The sequence below is a fragment of the Pogoniulus pusillus genome, chromosome 35, assembly GCF_015220805.1.
Source record: "Pogoniulus pusillus isolate bPogPus1 chromosome 35, bPogPus1.pri, whole genome shotgun sequence".
Lineage (NCBI taxonomy): Eukaryota > Metazoa > Chordata > Aves > Piciformes > Lybiidae > Pogoniulus > Pogoniulus pusillus.
Window position 1 is genome coordinate 6,858,103 of NC_087298.1, and position 15,503 is coordinate 6,873,605.

Consider the following 15,503-nt stretch of genomic DNA (forward strand, 5'->3'; position numbering starts at 1 on the left):
AGACATAAAAAAGAGATTAGTGGGAAACATACAAAATAAAATAGTTCCTTATCTGGACTCTTATTCTGGCAGGGGAGTGCATTGTTTACATCACATTGGATGAGATTTAAATTCAATTTAGAAGATGCTTTTAGTCTGGAGCAAGTGTTCCATTAGCTGATACTATGATTGTACTATTCAAAGCAGTAAACCCTTCCCAGGCTGGCAAGTCCTTAGTTTGCCAGAAGGCACCTCGGCAGCCCCAGGGCCTGGCTGCTCCATGGCATCCAAGGGTCACTCTGTGCTCAGCTCTGCCCTATGAGAAAGGAAAGATGCATCTGGGCAAGTGCTGAAGGCTGTGACTGAAATCCAGAGGAGCATAAGTACAGTATCAGTCTGTGTCCACTTGTATTTTCCTTGGCAACTTGTATGACTGTAAACAGCAAAATATTCCAAGGCAGTCCATTTTTTTTGTCTTGCCTGAGCAATGACTTTTCCCTACACATATCTGTTCTGATGTTATTGATTCAACATGTAGCAGAATTATTTTTCCCCCTTTTTTTCATTACAGAAAATTGTAGCACCCCCCTGTCCCCACCCCACCTTCCTGTTATATTTGATGTCTTTGTCTCTAGATGGCAGAAGGCTCTTTCCAGTGGTTGCTTACCACAGCTTCTTGGCACGTGCTCAGGCTTGAGGGATGTAATACCCAGACAGGAAAAGGCAGACAACTTTCCCATTCATGGTGATGCCCATAAAATAGAAGTACTGAATCCAAGCAAGAAAGCAATAGCTTGTGTCCATTCAGGAGTGCCTACTGAAGGATGGAGGGAATTGGTACAGGAGAGGTGAAATGCTGGCTCTGAAGTCAGTGGCAAAGATCTGATTGTCTTAAGCCTTCAGCTTCTCACCTGGCTTTGTTGACTTGAACTTGTAAACTCTCAAATGTGAAGGGAGATCCTGGGTGACAACTTTGGCTGCAGAGCTTTCCAGTGTAGTTTTCTATTCTGTCCACTGTGACCATTTCAGTTCTCAGAGTTGCTGGTGGGTTTCCAGATCACGTGCTGCTGTTGGCTCAGCTTTGCTTTTCCGAGGTAATCAGTGTTTGCACCATACAGAGAGCATCTTTCTGGCTCAGCAAGGACCATCTTCTCTCTATCTTCTCCAGTCCCATCTCTTTAGCTCTGAGCTAGCCCACAACATGATTGTGATGTCCATTGTATCTCATGGTCTGGTGGAGCCCAGAAGGGTGTAAGGCACTTTTACTGTGACTCCTAGTTTGAGTCAGAAGTGCTGCACCCACTGGCAGTTGAAGCTTCTTGGTGTGTCTGGAGCACATCTTCTGGTGCAGTCTCATCTAAGCAATACTGCTACTCTCTAAGACCATAAACAGAAGTGGTAGCAGAAGTGATTTGAACTTTGCTTCGCAAGTTCCCACTCTGAACTGAAGCACAGAGGCAGATGCTCTGGCTAGGAAGCTTTTTATATGTAAATATATTCCTTGGGTTTCCATCCTCATGCCCGGTAGGATTTTAGCCCTGGCTGAATTAGCCAAGTCCAGGAGTCAAAGCCTGGGATTTAGGCTCTGCGTATCCTGTCTATGGGGAGCTCCTCTAGCAGGCAATGACTTCCCCTCTAGCTCAGAGTCACAGGAGGTGGATGATGTGTCATATTTTATCCCACTCCATCTTAAGTGCCATGCAAGTAAAAGAAATGGAGAGTCAGAGCACTCCCTTAATGCAATACTGCAACCTTCCCAAAGCACCTTCCACTGCAGCCAAAGTTCAGAGTAGCCCTGAAGCTGCTGATATTTGAGCTGGTCCCTGTTAGCTTTCACAGGCTGTTGCCCATCAGTCCACTGCTGAATGAAATTCAAGCTCAGGGGAAAACTGAGTCTAATCCATCTTAAACTCAACTGCTTCCTCCTTGAAAACATTGGCATAGTGACTTAAGAGGTTTTACTAACCACAGGAGTGGTGTACCTCTCTGCTGAGCTCCTTCTGAGGGAGATGGAGCATGTCAGGACAGGGAAGAGCAAGCTGCTGTATGATTTGTTTGCAGAGAGAAGCTGGGGGGGGCTTAGGGGAGCACGGGGTCTGTCCAACAGTGCGAGCAAGAGCATGTCACAGCCGTCGCGTTCTGGCTCAGTACTTCTGCTCCCTTCTCTGTAATTGTTTGAAGTCTTCCAAATTTGTATCAGATATAATGAGATGATGAAGAAGTCTTTTGTGGTGACTTTTTCATGTAGTAAACATGGTCTTTCACAGCTCTGGGGTGTGGACCATAATGAGCTTGGAATCGTTTGTTCCTCTGGCAAGCTGAAAGGTCGTGAATGCATTGGAGTGAATTCACTACGCATCTTTGATCAGCTCCATTAAGCATCTGCATGGGCTCCAACAGACATGACACTGTTCAGCTATCCTCTGAGAAGGGGGTACTGTTAAACTGATTGTGTTAGTAGGCAGGATGAAATAATTCAGATTGACAATCCATTCCTGAGGATAGTCATTGCAGTGAGGTTTATGTGTTCTTCCAGAACATGGGAGCTTCGGGATTGACCTTTAAGGAAGAGTCCCTCAGTAGGTTATTACTTCCTGAGAGAGGATAGGAAGCACTGGAGCAGTAAATACAGGCTTTGGTTTTTCTAATGCCAGAGGATCATTTAACATGTAAGTTGCACAGCACAATCTTCAGGGCTGCATGTTCCTTGTTGGCCATATCAGAGTACTTAGGTAAGCCAGAAGAAGACTGAAGCACTGATTTTTCACCCCTTCTCTCTGCTATGCACACTCACGTTGTCTTTCTACTCAGCACTGCAAAAGCCTTGCCTGTCATGTGAAGCCCAGCCTGGTAAGAAAAGGCACAGCTGACTGAGGGCTGGGCATAGCCTGCAAGATAAGGTGTGAACCAGCCACATCCAGCAGCCTCAGCACTGGGTGCTTTTCATAGCATGGCCAAGCAAAAAGCCTTCCTGTCTCCTTGCTCATTCTTCCTCTCAAGGCTCCCATTAGTAAATGTGCAGCTCATGACTGAGCCCTGTAAAGTATACTTCTGGTTACCCTTCATTGGCCCCAGGAGAGAGCAATGAATCAGAGCTTTTGGCCTTGCAGGACTTCTTGCTGAGCGGATGTGCTGGTGGAGCAAGAATGGTTTGGAAGAGAACAAGAGGGCTCTTGGCCCACATGTCCTCGTGACCTGCTGCCCACCAAAGTGCTGCACTGAGTGCCAGAGGAAAAGTTTTTAAGCTGACTGTCTTTACACCAGGATCCATCAATAATACTTATGTTTGTCTCCTCTCCTCAGGGCTTTCCTGGTGATTTTGGGGAACGAGGACCTCCAGGCATTGATGGGAACCCAGTAAGTTGATAGCTTTATTCCTTCTTTCTTCCTGTTGAAGTAGACAGCACATTGTACTGCATCATCACTAGCACACTTCAGTTAATCAGCTCTGAAAGAAGCTTTTGAAGCAGCTGCTAGCATCTTGAGTATGTTCCTCCTGGAAGACAAACATATATCCCTGCCCTGGTCAAGCATGCTGTGAACTCCTGTGTTTGCATAAACATTCTGTAACTGCCAGGTCATCCTGTTGCTATTTGCTTTCCATCTCCATCTTTCTTGTACCTTAGACTTGATGTTTTCTCATTCTAAGGGTGTGAGTAGGAGATAAATCAGGAGAGGAAAGGTAGGGATGTTGCTCCTGATTAGTGGGCAGTTGCTGGAGCTTGTCCATACTGTAGGGCATAATGAAAAGGTTTTGAGAGCTGCAGGAATCACTTTATTGACTATTGTGCTCTGAATGAAGGTTCATATGAACATAGGAGGGAGACCTGGGCCCACATACAGAGTGGTGTACCATCACGAGGCACCACTTGAGTGCATGTGAACCCTCAGAGGAGCAGGCCATGTGCACAGCTGTGTAGAGGTTCTGAGGCATATAGAGATGGAGACATATTCCTTTCCTTTCAACTCATCTCACTTTGTAATGCAGGTTAGCAACCTGGTTTGCATCTAGCAGCCTGTAGAGATAAGCCTCTAAAGTACTCCAAGCTCAGCATCTTTCCTTATCTGAAGTGATTACTAACAGTGGTGCAAGAAGTGCCAGATTCCCCACTCTGGTGTCTGGGAGCACTGGGACAGACTCCATAGCCTGGGCTTCTGCTACTCTGCCCCTTGCCTCAGCCTGCCCTGGGACTGCAGTGGGAGAAGTCTCCAGGATCCTGAGTTCTTGGCCTCTGTCCGGTCTTCATCTGACCCCTGCTGACTTTCTAAGAATGGGATGTGCCTCCTGGGAATTGGGTCAGGATGGTCACACAGACCATTTAAGCAGCTGCATGCTGATAAGGTTTCTTTTGCTCTGCTCTTGCAGCACTTAATACCAAATAATTTCCCATGTGCTGTCTTCTCCACTGCTCACAAAACGTGCCCTTGTGGATTGCAGAGGTCCTCAGATGTATTAACTACTGTAAATTACTTCCTGAGTTACTTTGGTTCTCCCTCAATGAGCATGTGAGCAGCACTGGATCATCTTTGAAATTCCTGCTCTCTTGGTTATTCACATAGACATAGAATCAACCAGGTTGGAAGAGACCTCCAAGATCATCCAGTCCAAACCCCCAGCCCTATCCAGTCTACTAGACCATGGCACTAAGTGCCTCATCCAGGCTTTTCTTGAACACCTCCAGGGATGGTGCTGCTCTTGGGGTTTGATGGAATGACTTCTGTGAAGTAACCCACTCCACATGTGTCTTCGAATTCCTATTCATCACATATACAGCATTAGAGTCATTTTCACAAAGGACTGTAAGCACCAAGCCAAGCTCAGCCACACTCCAGCCTTTGTGGGAATTCAGCATATGAGTGTCAATTGCAGCAAACTGCAAGGATTAGATTCCCAAGGAATGCTTCTGCAGGACTTTTCCCATCCTTCAGTCAGCTTAAGCCATGGGTCAGAGTGGAATCAGTAGTCCCAAAGTAGAAGGCTCTCTAGATTGTATTGCTATTTCCAGTCAGCCCACCAGGAAGACCAGGAGTCTTGGAGGTCAGAAAGATGTTTTTATCCCAGATAACTTGTTTTGCTTTCTTTTGAACTTGCAAGTCCTCTAAGCCCCATTCAGAAGATGTCCTCAGTGTTAGCTGAATGCCAGTTCCCAGAACATCGGAAAGAAGCACATGGCCCTTCCGTTAATTCGGCCCGAAGGGTTGCTCTTCTTTCATCTTATCAGGGGCTTCTCAATATTAATGTGCCTTGGAGATTGTAGAATGAAAACAGACTGCTTCAGCTGACTCGAAGGGAGGTTCACAGGGTCACAAGTGGAGTCACAGACGCAGAAAAATGCCAGAAGTCTGTTTGTGGAGCACACAAATATGCTGGGTTCGCTGGGTGGAGGATGCAGCTGAGTTGTAGGCAGGCTGCCACGGGGCCTGAGCTGCCCGTGCTCTGTTTGATCCATGGAGCACTTAGGCTGCTGCTGCCTCCTTCATTGCATGGGGATGGCAGAAGCTGACGGTCTCTGATCTTCTTTCCGTCCCCTCCAGACACAGCAAAGGCTGTCCCAGCCACAGCAGCGTCTTTCTGCCTTTCCCTCCTACCAGCGTGCTGAGAGCTGTTGAGCCATCACATTCCAGATCCCCACTCCCAGGGCACTTTAGCCACCCCAATTAGTCTCTTAATCACAGGAATTAGCCATGGGAAAGGCCTGTTGATTCATCTCCTTGTCTCTGGTCCCCGTGCCCAGTCCATGCACTGAAGACAGGAGAATAGAGCCCAGCTTAGCCTCACAGGTCAGGGACCAGCACCTCTAACTCCTCCATGCCCCAAGCCATCCAGTGACTCAAATTAACAACAAGTCCTGTCCACATCTCCCAGGGGAGTCCACCTCCTCTTCCAAGAGGAAATCCTCTTGCCTTAGATGTGAGGCTATGTATTTCCACATCTACTTTTTCTTGAACAGTGCCCACATGATGCAGCTCAGAAACCTCAGCAGCCCCTTCCTGCAGCTGCTGGGGGCAGAGAAGACTGGGAGGAGATCTCACTGATGTGTTTCAATATCTAAGGGGTGGGTGTCAAATGGCCAATCTCTTTTCAGTGGTCCACAGCAATAAGACAAGGAGCAATGGCAACAAACTTGAACATAGAAGATTTTACCTCAACCTGAGGAGAGTGAGGGTGACAGAGCACTGGAACAGGCTGCCCAGAGAGGTTGCGGAGTCTCCTTCTCTGGAGACTTTCAGAACCTGCCTGGATGCATTCCTGTGTGGACTACCCTAGGGGATCCTGCTTTGGCAGAGGGGTTGGACTTGATGATCTCTGGAGGTCCCTTCCAACCTCTAATATTCTGCGATCCTGTGACCAAGAGCCAACCATCCCAGTCACCCTTGGAGCCTGCAGAGCTTACTGGGAGCCCCAGGCCACTGTGCAGCTCCTGTTCTCAGCATTCCTGAGGATACTCCCTCTTCTTGCTGAGCCTAGTAGTGTCAGGCCTCAACTTACATACAGCTTGGAGCAGACCTTATTACAGTAGCTTTGAGGACACAGAAATCCCACCCATGGGGAACAATTGCTCCACAGATGTCCCAAGTATGCAGGAAAGGAACTGGCCATAAAAAAGCAATTTTATACTGGTGGAGATTATGAAATGCTTTTTGTGTGAGCTTGCCCAACAGTCCCCTACTCCACTTCCCATAAAGTAAACACACCTAACCCCTTACCCAGGCAGGCTGAGCACGTTTGGTCATGTTGTGTCCCCTTCTCTTTCACTAGGCAAATCTTTCCATAAAAGGGGAGCTTTACTGCACTGAGGGTGACTACACCAGATGTGCACCATAAACTCAACTGCTCTGTCAAAGGAAGTAGCCAGCATGATCCAGAGCAGGGGTGGAGTTGGCTGAGCCAAGGGGAAGTTTAGTATTTCCAGTGCACTTGTTTTGAGAGGCCCTGTTGAAGATGGAGGCATGTAAGAGCAGGTTCTTGCCCTGACAAGCAATCCACTGTCAGTGCAGCAAAGGAGCAGGTGATCCACCTAGGGAGACACAGGACAGGCTGAGCATCACACGATTGCCAAGGTGCCTGGAGTCCTAGATCAGCGATTTCATAGACCAGGTTGGGAGAGACCTCCAAGCTCATCCAGTCCAACCTAGCACCCAGCCCTAGCCAGTCATCTAGACCATGGCACTAAGTGCCTCATGCAGTCTTTCCTTGAACAGATTTGTGTTCAAGGGTCTGACACAGTTTCTCTGCTGCACTTCACCTGGAAATGCCATCAGGCACCTGCAGGCACTCCTGGCATGTGCAAGTCTTTGGAAAGCTGGAAAGTTTGTGGTGGAGCTGCGAACTCCAGCTCCACAATCCAGATAGTGAGTCCCTTGAACAGTGAGCCCTGAGGTGCCTCTAAGAGGAGCTGGTGCTTTCCAAAATGCCCTGCTTGGGAACAGTCTGTAAGAGATGGCAAATGGGCACAGAGTGCAAGACAAAAATCTCTCTGGTCTATCTGCTGCTCTCTACAACACAATCAGAGGTGACTCATCCCCTAAGCAAGTGCTGGCAGTCCCTGCAGAAAGCTCCCTGCTTCAGACAGAAGTGCTGAGCCACCTCCCTGCAGGCAAGCTGCTGTCCCAAGGCTAGGGGCTTTGCCAGGAAATTAAAGACATGACTGTTTGCTGGATGAGGCAGAGTGCAGAGGATGCTGCTGGCTCCCCACCTTAAACCAGCTCTTAGATACAGAAGGAGCAGCCTCGGAGCACCTTGGTTATCAAGGGTACTGCCAGGACCCACCAAGCAGCACCAGAGGCTGGCATACCCTCTCCCTAAATTAACCACTTCTGTTTCCTTTTCTTGTGGGTTTTGTTGCTCTTTAACCACTCCCCAAAATCTCAACTTTCCAACACTGAGCAGCAGCTCTCCTCCTCTTTCCACCTTGGTGTTGTTCCTGATCCTTCACCATGCTCTGACCCTGTCCATGTCTGCATCTCACCTGGGGCAGGCTCCCACCCACTCCCCTTCCTGCGCAGTGAAATGCTCCTTTTCCCCAGCCTGCTCCCAAGAGGGGAAGCCAACCCTGCAAGCAACAAGCAGCCCTGTGTCTGGAGGCTGCGCTCCCAAGCGCTTCCTGAGATGGCAGCTCTGGGTTGTGTTGGCTGGGGAAGGGGCTGTGTGGGGATGGAAGGGGGAGGAACGGTCTTTGCCCTTCCCTTAAGTTCTTGAAACACTGAGAGGCCTTTCAGCCTCTGTTTGCCTATGAAGTGCCCATAACCATGTCGGTTTGTCTTTCCTTCTAGGGAGAATTGGGAGCCCCAGGTCCTCCTGGAGTCCTTGGACTCATTGTAAGTACGAAAACATGGAGATCTGGCTTCTCGGCTTTAACCCTTTCAGGATGCATAACTAGGCACAGATTTTCCTCTTCCTGTGGCAGGGCAGTGAAGAGGATGACTTTTTGCATGGGGCAGAGACGAGGCTGGCTGGTGGACAGGGAGGAGAAGAAGGGCAAACTCTTCCTAAGCAAAAGGGAGCAGACCAAAGTTTGCTGGTAGCGCCTCTGTTCCTAGATAACACACCCTTTTGATAGCACTTACCAGGGTGTTTCTCCAAAGACACAGTATTCATTGCACACCAGGATCTGCCATCTCTCAGAGAGCAAGGCCCTGTAAGCAGTGTCCCAAGGACACTCAGCTCTCATTCACCAGAGGGACCGTGGGCAGGAACCCTCTGTCCTCTGGGCACACAGGACTTTTATGTGCACTCTCCCCATCCCATCACTAATGCAGGTAATTATGCACACAGCCACATTCCATGTTTCATTACACCTTTCCCCAGCAGGAGATAAATAACTGTAAGGCTGGGTGGCAACTCATCCTCTGGCAGCTGTGCTGGGGGTTAGTGAATACCCAGCTGAATGTGTTATGGTTTATTTTTAGACCTCAGTACTTGTTTCAAGAGATTTTCTTCTGTGCACATAAAGTGGTAGGTTCTGTTAGCACAAAGCTGGTGATGGGTCTAGAGCAGAAGTCCTATGAGAAGCATCTGAAGGAACTGGGGTTGTTTAGTCTGGAGAAAAAGAGGCTCAGGGGGGACAGCTCACTTTACACAACTCCCTGAAAGGAGGTTCTAGCAAGGTATCAAGCACTGGAATAGATTTCCCAGGGAAGTGGTAGAGTCCCCATATCTGAAGGGATTTAAAAGCCATATAGAAGTGGTGCTGAGGGACATGGTCTAGTGGCAGACTTAGCAATATAGATCAAAGGTTGAATTCAATGATCTCAAAAGTCCTTTCCAAGCTTAATGATTCTCTGATTATTTGTGCTTGGGGTAGATCAGTGGGGCCAGGAAGGAAGGATTTTGCCTGGAGCTAATCTGAAATGAGGACAGGCAGTGTGTGGTTTCTAACCTGCCTTTGTGATCATGATGTTTCTGTCCCACATTAGCTACAGCTACCTAAATGGCCCCAAATTCTGTGTGAGATACAACTAAACTGTATTTTTAGCCCTGATCCCAAAATCTAGCATTCCATGTCCTAAACCACCTTTCAACTTCATCACCAGATAGCTCAAGTCTGTCACCTTCTCTGTCCTGTGTTGCTTTCTGCTGGCATCCCAAGTGCTCATGTTTTTTGCAGTTCTCCTCTTGTTGCTAAGCCTGGCCTGTCTTCTGCCTTCCCTTCTTTCTAATGAAGAAATGGTCATTCCTGTTGGGAGCTGCTTTCTAGCTCTACATTTAAGGCAAAAAGTTGGTCCTTTGCAGTGATGTTTTGTCAGGAATCACTTGCTGCAGCAGTAGCAGTTGGCTGCTGTCTTTCCACATTAGTCTCATTTCAGAGTGAGATTCAGGTCCAACTAACTAATGAGATTTAGGTCCAGCTGAGTCAGATCTTGTGTCTCAGGGTAATATACAACTCCTAAATTCAGGATGCTGAAGCATCTCTGGTGAGGTTGAGCTGATACTGACCTCCTACATCCTCCTCCAAGCATCCCTCCTGCCTTGTCATCTTTGTAGGACATCACCAGACTCCTGCCCTGGGGTATGCAGCATGGGGTTCACACTGCAGGGCATGGAGATGGTGTTTGGGTGTTTGCTCTGGTCTGACTCCCTTTCAGTTGCTTCCTTCCTTCCCAGCTACAGCCACCTTGGGGACCAGCTGGGCTCCCTACTGCCTCCACACACCCCACAGGTGTCTGGGTTCACACTTTAAGAGCAGAATTCACTGCTGAAGAGCAGAATTAGAAGTAGCCAAAGCCTCTTGCTCTCCTAATTAGCTATGTGGGCAAAGCTTTAAGTAAATGCATTTCTACAAGAAGCCTTTATGTGGGGAGGTATGAAAAGCACATCTGTTCAGGCAGCTACAGCCCAGTGCTCCCAGTGTGGCTGCGGGCCCATGACTGCTGACCAGAGAAGCCTTCCTTCAGCAGAGCCTGCCCTGTTTATTTACACACTGCAGGCAAGGCTGCTGCACCCAATCACTGACTCTCTTCATGGGCAGAGAGCAGTCAAAGCCTCTTTAAATGCTGCTTACTGAAGGCTTCTTTTGTGCCTGCACACGAAACAACCCTGAGCTCCAGCATCCTCCTGTGCTGCAGCTTATCCTACAAGTCCCAGTATCCAGTGCCCTGCTGACTTCTTGCTGCAGCAGGACAGCCATGCTATGGGACAGCTCTGGCTTTACCTCCTGTTCTCTCTTCTCCCCATATCACTTTCAGATACCAGAGCTCAGAAGTGACCCAAATTTCTTGACTACTGCCTTTTCACGTTTGGGTCTGTGTCCTTTTTAACACACCTTCAGATCTCCTCTGCAGAACTCGGGAACAGAATCATAGAATCAACCAGGTTGGAAGATAACTCCAAGCTCATCCAGTCCAACCTAGCACCCAGCCCTACCCAATCAACTAGACCATGGCACTAAGTGCCTCATCCAGGCTTTTCTTGAACACTGAATACTTGAATACTGTGGTAGGTTCTGTCTGGAACCATCACTGAAAAGGAATCTACTCCAAGGTTGTCTTGAACCAGCTCCGTATTTTGAATTGTCAAACAGTGGAACAGGCAAATTCATCCATGCATAAGTTAGGAAGAACACTCCAAAAGCTGTTCCTCAGATCCTACTCCAGTAGCAGACTTCAAGGTGGTTTCTTAATTAATTTTCCTTTTTTTCCCCCTTTTTCCCATTGATTTAGTAGCCAGAATTCCTTATCTGTTTGTTTTTTTAGCAAATCCAGGCTCCTGGTTTGGGAGCCTGAGCACACTCCCAGGCACCCTAATCTGTGGTGCAGGAGCAGGAGGGTCACACATTCTCCAAGCACCCAGCACCCTACCCAATTGCCATGGGAGCTGCAGCAGAGTGAGGCTGGGGGAGCTGGGCAAGGGGGACAGCTCACACCTCCAGTGATTAGTGTCAAGGGGCACTTTAGGGCCTCTGCTTTGTGGCAAGGGCAGGATGCAGGCAGGAGCTGCTCTTCTTTCCTCATGTGCCCGCCAGGCAAAGCCCTTCTGCTTCTCTTCCTTAGAGACTATCTACATGTTCCAAGTCTTGTGCCCCCTTGCCAGGATGAGATGCCTCCTATCTTCTGCTGAAGCCAGAGATACTGAGAGACCAGCCAGGAGAGGAATTTCACTCCACACCTGTTGGCTTTTCACCTGATGGCTTTGGTACTTCTCTTTCTCTCACTAGGGTGACATGGGCTCCGTTGGACCGATTGGCTATCCAGGACCAAAAGGCTTAAAGGTGAGACAATAACAGAGCTGTGTGAGCTCGTGTGCCTCCATGACAAGGCTGAAGATTGTTCTGCTCCTCCCCTGGGCAGTGCTCATTGTCCTGAGAGAGAAGGTGAGCAGTAATGCTCCTACACTGCCCAGCCCCAAGACTGTTAACATAACACCCCACTGGTGGTTGGCAGCAGGTGCAGGTCAGTGCAGAACCCCAGGGGCATTTCCCTGCATGCTTCCAGCCCATGAAGGGTGTTTGAAGAAGATAGGATGGAGCTTTGAGATCAGCCTGCCATTTGGCCTTGGGGCTGTGCCAGGCTAATGCTACTGATCCAAGCCACCAGCCCCATCAGGGATACCGATGTCATAGACCTGAGCAAGACTTCACAGTTAACTCAGGCTCACTCTGAACTTTCTTGTGTTTCAGGGGCTGATAGGAAACCCTGGAGAGCATGGACTGAAAGGTGATAAGGTGATCTGAATACTCCCTTATTGCACTGTGTTTTAATTTTGCATGTGAAATCCCCTTTCTAGCTTCTTATTCAGCACCATGGTACTGGTTCCACTCTGGCTGCTCTTTGCTCCCAGTCTCCCACCCTTCCTCCTTCCCTGACACTCTAGTTTTGATTTTTCTTTCTTTTATGACATCTGCCCCTTCCTCTTCTCCATGGAGTATAGATCAGTTATGCTCAGGTCCCCTCTGGACCTTCTATCTCCCACTGATAATGACAGTAACTGTTAAGATTATTTGAGCTTCCATGGTTTTATATTGGTTACATGTTGGGATGTGGAGGAGGATGAAGACCTACCAATACTGACAGTGGGTTTGTGTTATTGTGTTTGGGGAAAACACATAACAACAGAGCAGCACAGCTCCCTGAATCAAGCCAGCCAGCTGGATCCCCAGGAACAGCTCTTCTGTGTTAGGCACCTCTGCACGTGTTTGGAGAAACTCACCTCAGTTCAGCTTCCTGCTGAGAGGAAATTGCCTTATACCAAATTGATATAAATCACTTTAGGGAAAGAAAAAAGGAGAAGGGCATTGACTGCAGTGATTTAGTGCTGCTGGCACAAAACCATGCAGCTTGAGCTAAACCAGCACGAAACTGTGTAAATGTCTCCGTGTCAGGAGAACCATCCTCCTACAGATATTCAGCTGCAGAGTTTATTTAGTCTGAAAGAGTGGGAGTTGCAATCATTTATTGCTGGCTCTGATTGCTCAGGAGGCCAATGGAAAATGACCATTAACTGTATTTTCCTCCTCCTGTCTGCTGTCTTATTCTCTTGTTAGGTGTTTGCTTTTAGAGAATGATTTAGCAGCCCAAAGCTGCACAAGGGGGAAGTCACATCAAGCCAGCTGATTCCACTTTCCTTATGCTACAGCAGCTCTTTGCCAGGGCTGCTGTGTCTGCAGTTTCCTTTTCTCCACAGTAGCAGCTTTGCACTTGTGCAGAGGGGAGGGACAAGGCAAGAGAAGGACCTTTTCTGTAGGTCAAGCTTGAGATATGGTAGTTGGTTTCTTGACTCAACATCAGTTCCTATAGCCCACACTTTCTTCTGTTTGCTCCTTAGAGTAAATGCTTGAGTATCTTAAGAATCACCAATGTTTAAATCATTGTTCAGCAAAACCAACTTTCCTGGACATTAGTATCCCTCATTTTATCTCCAGTATTTCTCCAGCCATCACTCTCACAGTAGCCAAATGGTTTGAAGCTCTCACTACAGTTCTCCTTACATTACTCCCAAGTGCACAATTATCCATCCTTCCCCAATAACCCCATGCTTAGTCTTGCAGCTAAACACTGGAACGAGCTGCCCAAGGAGGTGGTTGAGTCACCAATCCTGGATGTGTTTAAAAGTGCTTGAAGATGTGGTTTTAGAATGAAGTTTGTAGAGTAGGGATAATGGTTGGACTTGATGATCTTGAAAGTCTTTTCCAACTGGAATGATTCTGTGATTCTCTCCTGAGGTGCAGAAAACCATGGTCTTCTCCCTCCCTAGCTACCTCTCCCACTGCATTTATCTTGGATGGGGTGGACTTCCTCGCTGTCTTTTATAGGATCATAGAAAGCTTTAGGGTGGAAGGAACCTCAAAGATCATCCAGTTCCAACCCCCTGCCATAGGCAGGGACATCTCCCACTAGAACAGCCCTTCATTACAGCCCTTTCCTGATCCAAGACTGGCAAGCCATCCTTCCTCCTCAAACCTTCTCCATCCCTAATGAGTCAACTTACGATCAAATATCCTGGATGCAATCAAACACTCAGGTCAAACCAACAATGATTCCAGGGTCAGAGATAGCTTCCAAACAGCTTGTGTCTGCCCTTCCCAGCAATGCAACAGCCAAAGGGCTGGGAAATGCAAAGCAAAGGAAAAACAGACCTCCCTAGGCATTGATGGCCTCAGGTCTCACCTGCTCAGGTGTACATTGGGGGTGTTCAAGAAAAGACTGGATGAGGCACTTGGTGCCATGGTCTAGTTGACTGGATAGGGCTGGGTGATAGGTTGGACTGGATGATCTTGGAGGTATCTTCCAACCTGGTTTATTCTATGATATTCTAGACACACAGATCTGACATTGCTGCTTTTAGCCAAAGCATCCAAGTCTGCTGTATTCCTTCGCATAACTATAGACAAAGTTCATCAAATCTCTTTACATTTGGGGAGGATTTGGCCTGAAATATCTCTGGGGAGGTTTTTTTTTTCAGTTACTTGGTTCACTGATTTGTTGGTCTTGCTCTTCATCTGTTTGGCCCAGGTTATGACCGATTCCTTCTGCAGCTGATCAGAAGCCTGCTGCATTTGCTTACTCCCATGTTTCTTCTGTGAATGGCACCTTTAAACCTTTCTGTTTTCTCTCACTTGGATTTGGGCATTGTGAGCAAAACTACTCAGCCCTCCTTAGAGCCTGTGTACATTTGTATTTGAAGTGTTTCTTTTCTGGTACCACTAAGAAATTTCAGTGGTATCTGGTCTTGCTGCTTGGGCTTGGTTTGTAGCAAAGGGAAAACCCTGCCTTCAAAGAGCTTGTGGTCTGGATGAAGGAAGAAACTTTTAAGACCTTCATGTAATGTAAGGGCTTCTGAGTCACCAAAGTGACTGAGGAAGGCTTTGCTAAAGATGGGAAATACACTCTGGCCTCTTGGATTCCTTGCCAGGATCATCTTTCCTCTTGTCACCTGCCTTGTCTCAATGAAAATGATTTTTATCTCAGCCCTTACTAAGAAGCTCCATCATAAATCTTTCTTTGCCTCCCTTGGTTTTGCCACATGCTTTTTAATTTAAGTTTGTCTTAAAAATACCTGACTTAAGGAAATCCAACATATGGGAAAGCAGAGACAGAATCTCTCTCTTAACTTAGTGCCCAGTGGGGCTTGGGCTACAGGAAAGACCCTGCCTGGAGCAGAGGGATTGATTTGTGTTGGAGGCTCCAGTTGTGTCACTTTGGTTTCTGCTGCTACTGCTGTTTTTAGGCTGTGCCATCATATTTAAAGCTTTCTTTTGTTGCCTACTATTCTTTTTCTGTCCATTATATTGTGACTTCATTATAATTGTGCATTATCTCCTTCAGACAAAACAGTCTTACTGCTATGACCAGAAACATAAACAGCCTGCCTGAATCTTGTCCCTCTTCCCTGTGTCTGTGGATCTGGAAGTTTGCCTCTTGCCATTCCTGAAGCATTTCCAGACCATGGTTGTATGCAGTTTGCCTCTTCACCTTGCAAGTGACAGAGTTCCCCTCTCTCCCTCTCTGCTGGATGTTGAAGATGCAATTAGAAGGGTGAATTCAGCTAACTAGTGGGGGCTGACAGTCCAGCCGCTGTGCAGCAAGCT

At 47.7% G+C, this 15,503-nt stretch overlaps 1 protein-coding gene across 1 annotated transcript in view; it reads left to right on the forward strand.

Moving 5' to 3' along the window:
- Positions 1 to 15,503, forward strand: part of LOC135190255 (collagen alpha-1(XXVII) chain-like) — a 170,223-nt gene that overhangs the window by 68,217 nt on the left and 86,503 nt on the right. Inside the window, 4 exon segments of the mRNA XM_064171406.1 lie at positions 3,283 to 3,336; positions 8,254 to 8,298; positions 11,634 to 11,687; positions 12,096 to 12,140. Coding sequence (XP_064027476.1) covers positions 3,283 to 3,336; positions 8,254 to 8,298; positions 11,634 to 11,687; positions 12,096 to 12,140 — 198 coding nt within the window.